The 14,658-nt window shown below is 38.2% G+C and overlaps 1 protein-coding gene across 2 annotated transcripts in view; it reads left to right on the top strand.

Annotated features, from left to right (window-relative positions):
- rgmd (RGM domain family, member D) overlaps positions 1-13,800 on the top strand; it is a 28,598-nt gene extending 14,798 nt beyond the window's left edge. The window contains exons 4-5 of one of the 2 annotated variants that reach the window (XM_057840225.1): positions 3,505-4,016; positions 12,207-13,800. In XM_057840225.1, coding sequence (XP_057696208.1) covers positions 3,505-4,016; positions 12,207-12,902 — 1,208 coding nt within the window. In that variant the 3' untranslated portion in view covers positions 12,903-13,800. The remainder of the gene's footprint in view (positions 1-3,504; positions 4,017-12,206) is intronic. The other variant, XM_057840223.1, reaches the window with a different exon arrangement.
- Positions 13,801-14,658: the final 858 nt, after the last annotated feature.

The raw sequence follows: 14,658 nt of genomic DNA on the forward strand, positions 1-14,658 counted from the left end.
TGAACCATGGCTGGTGGTTTCTCATGGTGGTGATTGTTAGAGAGTGTCAATCAGGGCAGACTCCGCTGACCCCGATGCAAGGCAGTCGAGGCTGGTTGGAATTCCGAGGAGGGATGTCAAATGCCTCCAGCTTGACCTCCTTCACTGCATCTCTGTTTTATCAGGGCTAGTGTTGAAGTGTTGCGGCGGTGACATGCATTAATCATCTGTCACCCCCCCACACACATACACACACAACCCCCTTACTCACACAAAGTCACACCTCTGTGAAAGGCAAAAGCTGCTGGTGCCAAATATTCCCATGGACAGGGTTGATACTGTTGTCCAAGATGTTAGCTATGGTGGGAATTGATTATGTGGTATGCTGTCCTTGAATACCTCATACAAGGTTTCCCAAACTTTTTTTTTCTTTAAGATAATTTATTGCTAAACCATCAAACACGCCTCAAAAATCCTCTTGGCCAAAAATTATGGTCGTCCTGAAAAACAGAAACTAAAGCAAAACCTTGAAATATTTGCATTTTAAGAATTGCAGTTTATGCCTACGACCAAAGTGAATCCTGATCCAAAGTTAGGTTCAATTTTCATTGTAGGTAGGTGTTAGTGTGGATGCATGTGCCATGGAAACATCAGTTGTGTAAACATTGTAAGGTTGTTAATTTCTTAGTGGATAATACTGCATTAAGCAAAGGTCATGATCATTTTCTCGTGTATTATTGATTGATGAATTATGACTTCACAAAAGTAAAATGGGCCAGGCTGGAATCAACAGGTGCTGTAGATTCCTTTTCAACCTAGTTTAGTTAGTCTTATAAAAATCAGATATGACAATACTGTGCAGAAGCCATGGTAAGCATTAATGATTCACCAAGGAAATGTTTGGACCATAAATTCTCGCTAAAGGTTTCATCTATAATATCAATATACCGTCAAAAGACAGGAGCCAATTACCATGAAATACCATGAAGGGTCAGAGTTAGTTTACATTTTATCAGTGAATATCAACGGCATTTTCTAACCCTCAATTGAGTTTTTAATAAAATGCACTTTTGTGTGTGAAATCTAATAAATCAATGAATTTGTGAAGACAGTATTTCTTGCCTTTTGTTAAAAGCAATAAGTGGACACATAGGGAGTTTGCTCAGCGTGGCAGGGGTCAGCGCTCTAGTGCCATTCCATTTATTGACGCTTGAGTCATAAGATAAACCTTTGCACATATACAAATACTATAACCTATCTATAATACTCCGGTTTTAAGACTCCAAGATCCCAAACAGCAAGGCCCTTGTGATACCCCTCATGTTATCTGCCCAACATACATCCAGCCCTGGTGTGCGATATAGTGTAGTTTAATGGCCCGCAAATAGCTCAGCAGCAACCAAACCACGTTCAACACCCTAAGGCTAACCAACACAGGTTGGTTTCCTTCCAACTGTGAAGGAAACTTGCTATTTCTGGGAGGTCTCGTTTGAAGATGGAGTGTTTGGGAGCTCATCGGTTAAGGTTTTAACGACTATGATAGTGGATATTTTTCCCTTTGGGAGTAAGATGTACAAAACTGATCAGATGGACATGAAATAGTAGGAATTCTGTTGAGTCATGGGAATGATATTGGGTCCTGGCTAGCTAGGGCTGTAAGAATAGATTAATCTTTCAATATGTCTTTGATCTCATTTGAAGTAACTCTTGCTCAAATAAGTAATTTCACTGCTAACGCTTATATTGAAAAAACAACAATATCAATATACAATATCAAAGTCACAGTGCAGAAAAGGCACCATCTTTAATTATGTTACAATGACTGGTTTGGTCGGTATCTTCAAACAAATGGTAGGAAGGTGGGGTTGATCATTGATTTCCAGTGTATAGGCAGTTTGTTTAACTTGACTGAAGAAATCTGAGAATATGTGCTCTTGAGATGCCGAAATTCCAATGTTTTGGTAAATTTTAAGTCCAAACCGTCACCAAAATAGTTGTTGTTAAGATGATGATTGATTAGTTTCAATTAAGCGTTCAATTTTTTTAATCTGAAGGACAGGATTATTATGGTATATATATATTAGAGATGTGACTGAAAATTCGGCGCCAAAAATAGCTAAAATTGCATTTTGGGTTTTCGGTTAAAAGGCCGAAAGTTTACCACCAAAAAGTGTGAAGAACCTTCTTCCTCTTGTGATGACGTAATCAAAACACAGTGAGCCAACACTACTGGCTCACAGCCAACATGTCCGCAGTGGAAGTATTTTGAGGTATCAAAAAATATCAATTTTTAAATTAAAAAAAATGTTTATAAAATTGCTTCATCACCACTACACACTCGTTGCTTTCCATTGATGTCCCGCGACACATCGTTTAAAGGCATTTGAGCCTGTGCGTGAGTAGTTTGGAGTTTAATCAAGGGAACGGTATCCAAAAAAAGTAGTATTAAAGGCATTAATGTTAATTTGCTGTGGTTTAGTACAATAAGCTTATAGAATGACCACTTAATCTTTTTGTCAGTTTTTTTCCGGGACTTCCACATCCTCTCTGCCAGTCGCCGTTTAATCCAGCTGGGAGCGACTTCGCGCGGTTTCGTCACCACGAGAACTGGCTCTCGATCGATTTCTACTTGTTGCACAAGAAAATGCTGAGTCTTATTTTAAGGAGTATGAGAGATTGTAATAGCCTTGTTTTTTGTAGCTTTACTAGTTTCAGCAAAAGCGGAATAGCTTTTTGTTGTCCTCGTGAACTGCAGTTCCACACAAACGTATGTCGAGATCTCATTTCACTTAGCAATTGGAGGTGTGAGACCCATTTTTCGAGTGCCCCAAACTAGCCAGTGAGTTGAAATTTCTGATGAGGTGCAAAATCTAACAGAACACCCGGAACGTACATAGGTTTTCAGAATCGGCACCTTTCAAACTAAATTTCTCGAGCCTCCTGGGTTGTAAAACCAATACCAAGGCAAAGGGCATGAATTGAAAAATAATGAAAGAAAATAATTTAAAAAACTAATTAAGAAAGACAAAATGAATTATATATATATATACAGTGGGGAGAACAAGTATTTGATACACTGACAATGGGAAAACCCATTGGCAGTGTATCAAATACTTGTTCTCCCCACTGTATATACATGTGTATTTTTGGGCCTTTCGATTTTTCAGCCAAGTGTTTCCAATATTCGGTTTTGGCCAAGAATTCTGCTTTCAGTACACCCCTAAGATATATATATATATATATATATATATATATATATGTGTGTACATTCACAGCAGCATTACTTTTGTTAAAACTGGATTTGATAACATTTACAAGGAGATTCCACTATACTTTTTATAGAATGAAAACAATAAATCATAATTATTTCCACGCATAACAATGAGAAAGTAGATAAATATCCTACTTTAAAAATAAGTAGCTGGGTCTGAGCTCAATTAAGATTGTTTTGCCTTGGCGGATGAGAAAGATTAGGGCTCTCTGGTCTCTATCTCTGATAGTCACAGTTCTGGTTATGTTTTCCAGCCTTCTGTCAGCAGTGTCGCATCCAGCGCTGCAATGCTGAGTACGTGGCGTCTACCTCACCCTCTAGCGGCCTGCATGAGGATGCGCCGCCCGATGTGGACTACTGCATCGCATTACGGGCCTATGCCCTGTGCACCCGACGACAGGCTCGGAGCTGCCGGGGCGACCTAGTCTACCACTCGGCCGTCTTCCGTATCAAGGAGCTATTCTCTCAGCACAACTGCTCCAGCGACGGACCCACGTCCTCCGCCAAGGTTCCGAGCACATCCCGGCCAGCCGTTTCAGAGCTGTGCAACTACGAGAACAGGGTGCTCGCTGTTGGTTCGGGTGGTCAGCAGAAGAAGTATGCCCACTGTGGATTATTCGGAGACCCGCACCTAAGGACTTTCCGGGATGAGTTTCAGACGTGTAAAGTAGAAGGGGCGTGGCCTCTTATCGACAACCGTTTCCTATCAGTACAGGTGACCAACGTCCCGGTCGTCCTAGGCTCAAGCGCCACTGCGACTAGCAAGGTAAGGGTAACCTGTGTGCTATTATTAGAATAAGAAATTTGCATTGCAATCAATTGAAATGGTTGTTTTTAGGCAATTTGATCTCCTCAAAATGGTTTGAATTGAAAATAAATGACATAAGATGGTGGCAAAACTCTACTTGAAGCGTCTTAACTCACTTCAGCATACAAGTGACTCTACAGCACAGGTGTCAAATCAATTTCACAAAGGGCCTAGTGGGTTTTTGTTCCAACTGAAAACGCACCAACAGTTCGACCAATGAGATTTTTGCTGAAACAAGCCGCCCCTGACTGCAATCAATTGATTACACTTGTAAGAGAATAGATTGGTGAAAAGGTTGGAATGAAAACCTGCATCCTTTAGGCCATTTGTGGAATTGGTTTGACACCTGTGCTCTAAAGCAGTGATCCTCAACTACCGGGCCGGCCAATGGTCCGTGGCGCAATTTCTACCGGGCCGCAGATAAATATTGAATAATCAATTCACGACTGCAATCTGGCCTTGCTTCTTGACACATCTACAGGTATACTAATCTGAGTAGAGGTGTGTACGTCGCCCTCTAGTGCTTGGCCGCCCTTACTGGTGTTTCTGCAGCCAAGCGTCAGTCGATGTAAACAGTAACGTTAGCTGCTGTTGGCTGTGTGCTGCAGGCTGCGACGTCTTTGGACAACTTTTTTTTTTTTACAGGGAAAAGGCTACCTACTGAGCCAGAAGAGGAGCCTACAACCAAGTCCATTCTGCATAATATGGGGCTAAAAGCTATCAAACGAGGCAACAAAAGTGAATGCACTGAGAGCTTTATACTTCGTGGCAAACCGTATTGCTAAAGCCCAGAAGCCTTTCACAATTGGAGATAACTAATTATACTTGCAACCAAGGATATTTGCCGTCAGTTTTTAGGAGAGTCCGCTGTTAAAAAGGCTGATTCAGCGTATGGTGTTACATTTTCCCTGCGCTTAATGTTCGTTTTTAGCCCTTTCATGTTATTTTATATTTACTGTAATTTTCTCCCACACATTCCGTGAAAAAAAAGGCCCATGTCACACCGGTCCGTGGTGCAAAATAGGTTGGGGACCACTGCTCTAAAGCAATACTTATAGTGGACAGTGCTTTGGCCTGGACACAAAAACAATAGTTTATAGTTTTTGTGTCTCAATGGAGGAGCAGATTTTGAACTTATTCACTGCAGTTTAGAGACAAACATAGTGTCAAATGTCACAACCATGGAGACCTACCACCACTATTCTAGAGAGCTCAAAATAATTATGTGAAAACTAGTATGGTTGGGTGAAAATATAGTATTTGATACGTTGTATGAATTCCACCTGTAATTTAAATCATGCCGACAACTCTGTAGTTGTCGGACATAAGAAGCGGACAAAAGTAAGAAATTCTGTCAACATTAAAATGTTTTGTAGGACAAAAATTTGATATGACTAATGCTGCAACGATTAATCGATTAGATAGAATAATTCGATTAGGGAAAATGACTCAACTTTTTTTCTTTTTTTTTTTTTTGCTTCGATGATTCGTTTAATTGGAGTGGCATTATAATGATTTCTTCGAAAATGTTGCTTTCAGTTTTATTGATTTGGGTGGATACACTGCCTTCTAGTGGCAATAGTGAATATGACATAACTTGTTTAACATGGCTGAATCCACCTGCTTCCTGTTAAGACCAGCATTCAGTATGTTTTTGTCTGAGCTAATATGTTTGTTTCATCATTCATAATTTAGTTTAGAGCAGGGGTCCCAAACTACGGCCCGTGGGCCGGAAACGGCCCACCTCCACATTTAGTCCAGCCTCCTGAAGAATACCAGAGAGCATTTTGAATTTTTCTTTTTTTTTTCTCAATAGTGTTATTTATTTTCTGGCCTTTTTCTGTGAAGAACTCAGAGAGGGTTATTTGGTTATCATCTATTTAATTAATAGTGTTATTATAATTGATTATTATTATATTATTATTTTTATTTTATTTACTTTTGTTCCGTGAAGAATCCAGAAAGGGTCATTTGATTGTGGCTTTCTGAAAAACAATATTTTTTTACATTTAGGCACTCCTGCAATCGTCACACTTTTTCTGTTACAAACTGACCCCGGCCCCTCATTAGATAATTGAAAAATTATGTGGCCCTCACAGGAAAAAGTTTGGGGACCCCTGGTTTAGAGGTATATTTTGCGTTTTTTGGTGGGAATGTGTGTTTTAATGATTTGTTAAGAACTTTTTTATAAAAATGTTAGCATTTTATAGCATTTAAGCTAGCGGACTTTTGCGATGCAATTTAGCCAATTCTTTTGTTGTACTTAGATCCTCACTTGTATATTTTTTATACTGTTTGAGGCGAGGCTCAGGTATTTTAATTCATTTTAAACGCATTTATTGCTCTTGTGAAATAAAAGTGCAGTCCTGCATAGTTTGAAGAAACACTCAGGTATTTTATTTTATATTCGCTCTTTTGAAAGTGCAATCTGAGCAAGAAAAATACATTTTATTGCAAGCATAAATACTTGTTTCTTTGTATTACATCTTCTAAAATGTATTCTGCAACACGTTGAATGTTTTTGATCGGATTACTCGATTATTCGAACTAACAAATCAATAGATTAATCGATTACTTAAATAATCGATAGCTGCAGCCCTAGATGCGACATACTACATATGTGCCCATGGCATATAAATCATTAAAAACTCTTTTCAGCTTTTTTTCTTTTTTTTTTAATGCACTTCTACATCTTGCTGAATCACTAGCAAAGCATTGAATTTTAAATCTGATGGAATCATGAGTTTCTTACCAGCCCTACACACTAGCACGGAGTCTATGTTGAATGTATCGCCTCTCCATAAAGCACCAAAACATGTGAAGTTAATCGTCATTCCATGGTGCCTCTCGAGTCTCTCCGGCATTCCTGCAGTCGCGGCGCGCTCTCAGATCAACAAGGGGGAGAAAGAAAGAAAGAAAGAAAGAAAAAAGGGGTGAGGAGGGAGAGTCCTTCACCGGTGTTGAATCACTGACATGCTTGAGCGCTCTACCTTTAACACGCAGGTGGTCATATGGTAGTGATTAACGCTCACTCAAACATTCTCTTCCGCCGCCACAATCTGGAATGTTTTTGTCACCCTTCTGGTCAAGTAATTAGGCCAGTACTTTTTGTGTAAATATCATATGAAACAATGTGGAAAAATGGAAGATTAATTGCAAAGCAGTGTCTTTCATGTTTGCATTTGCAGTTGAACAAAACTTATTTATGTACCAAGTATTGCCATACCATTGAGGTAGATTGTACATTATGTTAATTTATGAAATAACATTAAACTCGTTAGAGCAGTCACAAGGTTGTTGATGTGTTTCCGTAGTTAGTGTTGTAAGTGGTGATGCTCCGAAGTTACTGTTTGGTCAATTTAAAATCAGGTCATTTTTAGAGCAAGTCTGGTTTGTAGATAGCAGCCAAGGAGTTTAGGATTCAATGAATAGCATATAGCAGGCATACTTGGAAATCTGTGACCTGAAAAAATGTACCTATTTTGGAGCACTGTTTGGGGAACCTTAGAGCACTGTTATTCAACCTTTTCTGAGTCACGGCACGTTTTTACATTGGAAAAAATCTCGCGGCACACCATAAACCAAAAAATGTTCCCAAATTACTTTCTGTACAGAATATTTAATTATAAAATAATTTCTCAATATTTATACTTAATCAGTGTGAAACCTGAGCCTGTTTAGATTAACACAAAGCAGATATCCTGGCAGGAATTGAAGAAACATACATGAAGCTCTTGTTCAACAGCTCTCAGTCTCTGTTTTTATTTTTGTACAGCAGTTAGGCTGGAAAAGCTCAGAATCAGACGGGGAGTTGAAGCCAGCAATGTTTTTAACTGCATCAGGGCGGAGCATCTCGCTGAAAATGGTTTTGCAGGCAGGTAGTATTAATGTCTCGACCACAATGTGGGACTTTTTGCATTTAGCAACAAGTTCAGCAACAAGGTAACTGGCTTGAGGCCTCTCTCATTTACCTTTGTAGTTTTTCTAAAAAAAATTTTGCCTGTCTGTCTGTGTTTTCACAAAGGCGAAAAAAAATAGTCCATCGACTTTTGAAGCAACGGGTGTTTTGTTTGGAAATGACGTTTAACCTCGTTTGGCACCACGGCGCTGTTGAATAGCAGCTCGTGTCGCGTTCAAGAACTGCTCGGATATCTAGCCATCAGCCACCTTGCTGTCCTCAACAATGTGTTGGAATAAAACAGGAGAGTTGACAGTCGTCACATATGGATAAAATGGAAAGGACACTTGTGTACATAGACCCTTGACGAGTTTAATCAAATGATGTACTTGCTAGGGTCTACATTGTCTCGGATAGCAAGGTGGCTGATTGCTAGAAATCCGAGCAGTTCTTGAACGTGACACGAGCAATACCTCGCTCATCTGTACACGACCGAAACATTCTACCTACTCATTCCTTCCTACTGCAACTCCGCCCGACGATATAAAAAAAAAAAAAAAATAGGGCTGTCAAAATTATCGCGTTAACGGGCGGTAATTAATTTTAAAAAAATTAATCACATAAAAATATTTGACGCATTTAACGCACATGCTCAAACAGATTAAAATGACAGCAGTGTCATGTCCACTTGTTACCTGTGTTGTTTGGTGTTTTGTCGCCCTCTGCTGGCGCTTGGGTGCGACGGATTTTATGGGTTTCAGCACCATGAGCATTGTGTAATTATTGACATCAACAATGGCGAGCTACTAGTTTATTTTTTGATTGAAAATTTTGCAAATTTTATTAAAACGAAAACATTAAGAGGGGTTTTTATATTAAATTTCTATAACTTGTACTAACATTTATCTTTTAAGAACTACAAGTCTTTCTATCCATGGATCGCTTTAACAGAATGTCAATAATGTTAATGCCATCTTGTTGATTGTTCTAATTAACAAATGCAGTGCTTATGTACAGTATGTTGTATGCATATATCCGTCTTATCTTTCCATTCCAACAATAATTTACAAAAAAAATATGGCATATTTTATAGGTGGTTTGAATTAAGATTAATTACGATTAATTTTTAAGCTGTGATTAACTCGATTAACAATTGTAATTGTTTGACAGCCCTAAAAAATAAATCAAATCAAAAATGCAATATTGAATGACTTCTCGCGGCACACCTGATAATCTCTCACGTAACACCAGTTGAAAAACACTACCTTAGACTATGACAAAAAGGGTTTATTATATGGCAGAAAACGCAGACAAGACTGAAAAAGCAGTTTCTGCTCTTGCACTCCTCTTTTAAAAAAAACTGCAGTATTTTAAGCCAAAACCACTGTTGTGTTTGATAGAACAATATGTCTTTATGCGGCCATAGCAGATTCATGGTGCATTAAGCCCCCGAACTATTTTTAATTTGTCCGTTTTACCCTGAAAACCTCCGTTTACTGACGTCGCGCAACCGCTTTTGTTTCAACCCAGCCATAAAACAAAGATAATGAATTATATTTATTATTCAAAATGTCTGTCGTTTTTAGCTTAAAATCATCAATTGATGTCTCATATTTCGTTTAAAAAAAAAAAAGCGACTTTAAAAAATTATTCACTCACATATTTTAAACTTTTAAACAAATTACGTCACAATGAAAAAAATGGCGTCTGTAAAAGAGTCACTGATATCTACCTCATAACTATTGCTTAATTGTATTTTTTTGTTACTGTCGCATTTTCTCCGATATGTTATGATAAATAATCGATCCAAACAAAAAAAAGTTGAAAAAAAAAAGTTTAAAAAGGTAAATATATGAAAAAGAACATCTCAACCACTCATTGATGTCTGCGATTTCTGCATCGTGACCCTTTTTATATTACCGTGTTTCACCCATAAAATCCCCCAAAAATCCAGCTGTGGCCATACACAGCTGTGTCTTGACACTCAGTGATACATGCTACATGGAGTTTTTGGATCAAAACATGGTAAGTATGCGATGATATATCGAAAAAGTCATGGCGTCTGTAATTCTGTTCTCGTGTGCTCTCACCTCCAGATAGGGTTTTGTTGTTTAAAAAACTTTTTTTTTTTAAAATGCCCTCCTGTTCAAAATTTTTCTTCCCCTAGAAAATGGAGGTTTTAAGCTTTCCAATGATGTATCACACATGCATATCGGACAATTTTGAAAGTTGGCTAAATTGTGGGTCTCAGAGCGGAACTTCAAGTCACCTGAGTGTTTTCCGCCATATGCATTTGCTACCCTTGACAACGATAGACATCCATTCCGTTTTCACTGGGATGGCTGGAATTTGAAATGAATTTGATGTTTATCTCCGTCAATGGCAGAAATGGATTTTTATATAATTCTTGATCAGCAAGAAAGGTCCACTTTTTATCATAATGCATTAAACACAGGCTCAGAAATTAAAATAGAATTCTGGTGTTTTTTTGTTTGTTTTTATTTTCATTTTTTAGCCATACAAGAACTTTAAAGTGAGTGAAGTTCTGTATCTGCCAGTACCCGCATTGCCCCCATCGCACTTTTAGAGTTGGTTTCAACTTGCCAGACTTAAGACAGGAAATCATCCATCATTGTACTGTATCCATTCCAAAAGTGTAAACGTAACGGAGGCGGGCGTTTGTCAGGTACTTTTAGAGCAACGGCCTCTGCGGGAGCGCTTGATTTGTTTATTTCGTTTTCAGAGCTCAGATGGAATACAAATCACTGTCACCGTTCGTACAAACGCTGGCACAACAGTCTGAATGGGGGCGGATAGAGAAAAGAAAAGATGGTGGCTCATATAACATGCTGGTCTTTGTTTTTGGGTGGAGAGTTAGGTTTTTTCACCCAGGAAAAGAAAAGAAAAAAGGCAAATGGCATTTACATGTTTGGTTCTTTGCTGCCACCGAGTGGTCATTATTATTATGGCCGAGCATTTTAATTGATTGCGTGCAAGAGGCACCCTTGTTTTTTTGTTTTTTTTTTTGCATCAGGGGTAATGCCAGTCATTCTAAGGCCAAAATTACGACAACATGAGTCAATGACCAAATAAAAACCCAATTTGAATGTTTTGTGGACTTTCCCCCCTAACTCTTAGATTTCAAAAGTAGCAAACCAGAGAATTGTGGTAACTAAATCAATTTTTGATATGTTTAAATCCTTAATAATGTAAGTGACCTTTTAAGGTAATTGTTTTTTGTTTGTTTTAATATATATAATGGAAGAAAGGTCTCAATTTTAATTATATTATTAATAATTTGTTATTATTAATCATAGTTGTATTTTTTCAATATTTTTTTATGAATAAATACAGTACAATTATAAATTAAAATGAATTTAACCTCTTCAGACCTGCATTTTTTCTGGTGGGCGAAAAGAAAATTCTTTGTTTTTACTCTACTCAAATAACAGAACAAAGTGCAATTTTTATGGGTCGGGAATATTTCATGCTTATATTGGTTATTTTTAATGTTAATGTTCCATTGTTTTTAATGAGAAATGAGCTCTTACATTTGCCTTTTTGAAGTTGCATTTTGTATCAGCCATTTTCAAAGAGCCAAAAATTACAAAAAGGGCATGCCTAACTTCATGATTTGATTTTGATGGGTAAAGTTTTGTCGAATCATCTCCCAGAAGTGGTAATAGCAACTAAATTCAGTGTATTAATTGATTTAGAGAAGCGAACGCATCATGTCCTTAAGCAGCATGCTGAGGTCTGAAGGGGTTAAAAAAAAATACACTCTGAATATGGCTCTTAATAATACTAAAAAAAAAAAAAAAATCTCCATAGTATATAACTCATTGCCTGCCACTAACAATGAGTAATTAATAAAAACACATTACTTCTAGGACATTTTTGGGGCCAACTATATTTACTTGTATCACAAAATCTTGTGTTCCTCTTCTGCAGATTATTTTATATATACTCAATGACGGCAATAGACGTTGAAAGGGCCAACTAGTTCAACTGGAATTGATGCCTATTGCCGTCAATGGCACTAAAGCATGAGATTTCACTGTCAACACTCTCATTTTTACTGTATATCTGTGATTTGCCTTTAAAAGGTGGGTCCAGATCTATTGAGTGATGTTGGTGTCGTGAAGAATGTTGAGTTTGGCTGTTCTTTGTTGAGATTTTCCTTCAAGGTTTTTTGTAATGAGTCTTTATAAATTATTTACCCAATTTTTGTTTTATTTTTCTGTTTCCAGATCACAGTCATCTTCAAGTCCTACCACGGCTGCACGGACCAGAAAGTCTACCAGGCCACTACGGACGACCTGCCGTTAGCCTTTCAGGATGGCACTCGCAGCGGCGGTGAGAGCGGCAGCCTGACCATCACGGAACGTGGCGGTTCCGGAGTGGGCCGACAGGTGAAGATCCAGGCGCGGTACATTGGCACGTCCATTATTGTGCGACGCGTAGGCAGCTACCTGACCTTCGCCATCCGTATGCCCGAGGACATGCTGGACTTTTCCGAGGACGGCGGCGGTCTGCAGTTATGCCTGCACGGCTGCCCGCGGAACGAGCTCATCAAGGAGCACACATTAGGCCGCCAGAGCCAGCAGCACCGGCGACCGGGCGCCGCCACCGAGCTCGGTCCGCTGCGGCCCCCTCACCAGGTCTACACGGTGGAGCGAGCCACGGCAAAGTGTCGAGAGACCCTGCAGGTAGAGGACGTTTACTTCCAGTCCTGCGTCTTTGACTTGCTAACAACGGGAGACCCCGAATTCTCCATGGCGGCGTACGGCGCCTTAGAAGATTTGAAGGCGCTGCCGCCCAGCAAACTCAAGCAGAACTCTCCGAGGAGTCCGCGCCTTTACAACCGAGGGGCGTCACAGACAGCTGCAATCAACTGCACAGCTTCTGTTCTCACACTTCTACTCGTCATTGTGCAGCTTTTGTAAAAACAAACAAACAAACAAGCAAACAAAAAGAACTATAATGTTATATTAAAGACAAGTGGAAGTATCACCAGCTTGAGGAAAGAGTGACAAGTGCCAATGTAATATTTCTTAATTCCACCTTTGAAGGATTGCAAACAGGACAAAAATATTATTACGCGGCTTTTTTTAAATACTATATCTCGGGTTTGATTTTTGTAAATATAAAAATGTCATACACACGCTCCACTATGTGGTGTCTCCAGCCATAGTCACAGCATTTAAAAGTATCAACAGCATGTTTTGTGTATTTAAATGTTATTTCACAATGTGGCATGCTAAATACACAAGCTCCAACAACTTTATGTAAAAACTACCTATCCACCGTACAGTGTACTATAATATACATGTAATGCATTTGGTCGTTCTGTGAAGCACTCCCTCTTCAAGCTATTTGACTTCCACTGTTAAAAGTTTAGAAAAGAAATCTTTATATAATAATATATTAAAGACGTGTATATATGTTTTATATTGTGTACATTTGCTGTTGTATAGTTTTAAGTTGTCATATGGTATGTTGTGTTATCTAGCCGATTTTAGTAAATAAACTAATGTGTTTTTCTCAATGTAATTTTCCATATTAAACTGTTGGACACTCCTAAACAGTTTCACTGTTTGTGTTTTTAACTTTTATAAGCTCAGTGAAAGGGGAAGGTGTGAGTCACATACATTTTCGCAGTGAGCCATACTGAGTAGGTGGTCCTCTTCCATCCTTATTTCTTCCAAGGGGAGCATGACCCAGCATTTCCTGCTTTAAGATTAAATAAAATGTGTGCGGGTTAAGACATTTTGAAACACTTTAATATGTAAAAGATGGAAAATCCAACTTTGACAAACCATTGTAGTCCTTATTCAACCCTGATGGGGTCCTCAGTCCATAAGAGCTGAAACCGTGAGAAAAGCAGTGAGGCTTAGCACCCAAGAGCGAACGTTTAGAATGTGACATTACTGTGTATGTCTTGTTACATTGTGAGTATAACATAAGTATCGGATGTTTATGTTTATCCTTTTTTTTTGGGGGGGGGGGGGGGGGGGGCAAATAAATTGCTTAGTAACTGTTTTTTATTATTCATGTTTTCCTTCTTGATTTTAAATGGGGAAATGTCTCCCATGCTTAGAAAAGTATTCTTGAAGTCAAATTTTCAAAAGGTAAGACAAAAGATAAATACAAAGATTTCATGGGGGCACATTGCAGATGTAAACTAAAAAAAACAAAAACAATATTGTAAAACTTAGCGAGGAAATGAAATCTTTAAATAATTGTAATTGTTTAAAACATTTGCAAATCTATGTACTAGTATATTTCCAAACATCTAATAAATACTATCATAAGTTTATGGACGTAAATGTTAATGGATGTAACATTTGTGGGCTACATATTTAGTCAGCGGATGAAGTGCCCTCTACAAAAAAAAAAAAAAAAAAAATACTTGGCATAGGACAAAACATTAGCCAAAAAATTCAGGATATTTTTACAATCTTTCATGCATGCGCAAAATCAAACAACAACTGCATTCTCCTCATTCATAAATTTTGCAAATGAAAAGGTTAAATTAAGAGGAATTTTGAAATTATGTCTATTATGTGCCAGTTATTAATGATACTTAAAACTAAAGTCTTATATATATATACAGTCTTTAAAAAATATTTTAAACAAAACAAAAATACAATAATTCATTGCAATAGCAGAGAGGCGGAACAGGTTTGTTCACATATCTTC

Source organism: Corythoichthys intestinalis, chromosome 7 (genome assembly GCF_030265065.1).
Source record: "Corythoichthys intestinalis isolate RoL2023-P3 chromosome 7, ASM3026506v1, whole genome shotgun sequence".
Lineage (NCBI taxonomy): Eukaryota > Metazoa > Chordata > Actinopteri > Syngnathiformes > Syngnathidae > Corythoichthys > Corythoichthys intestinalis.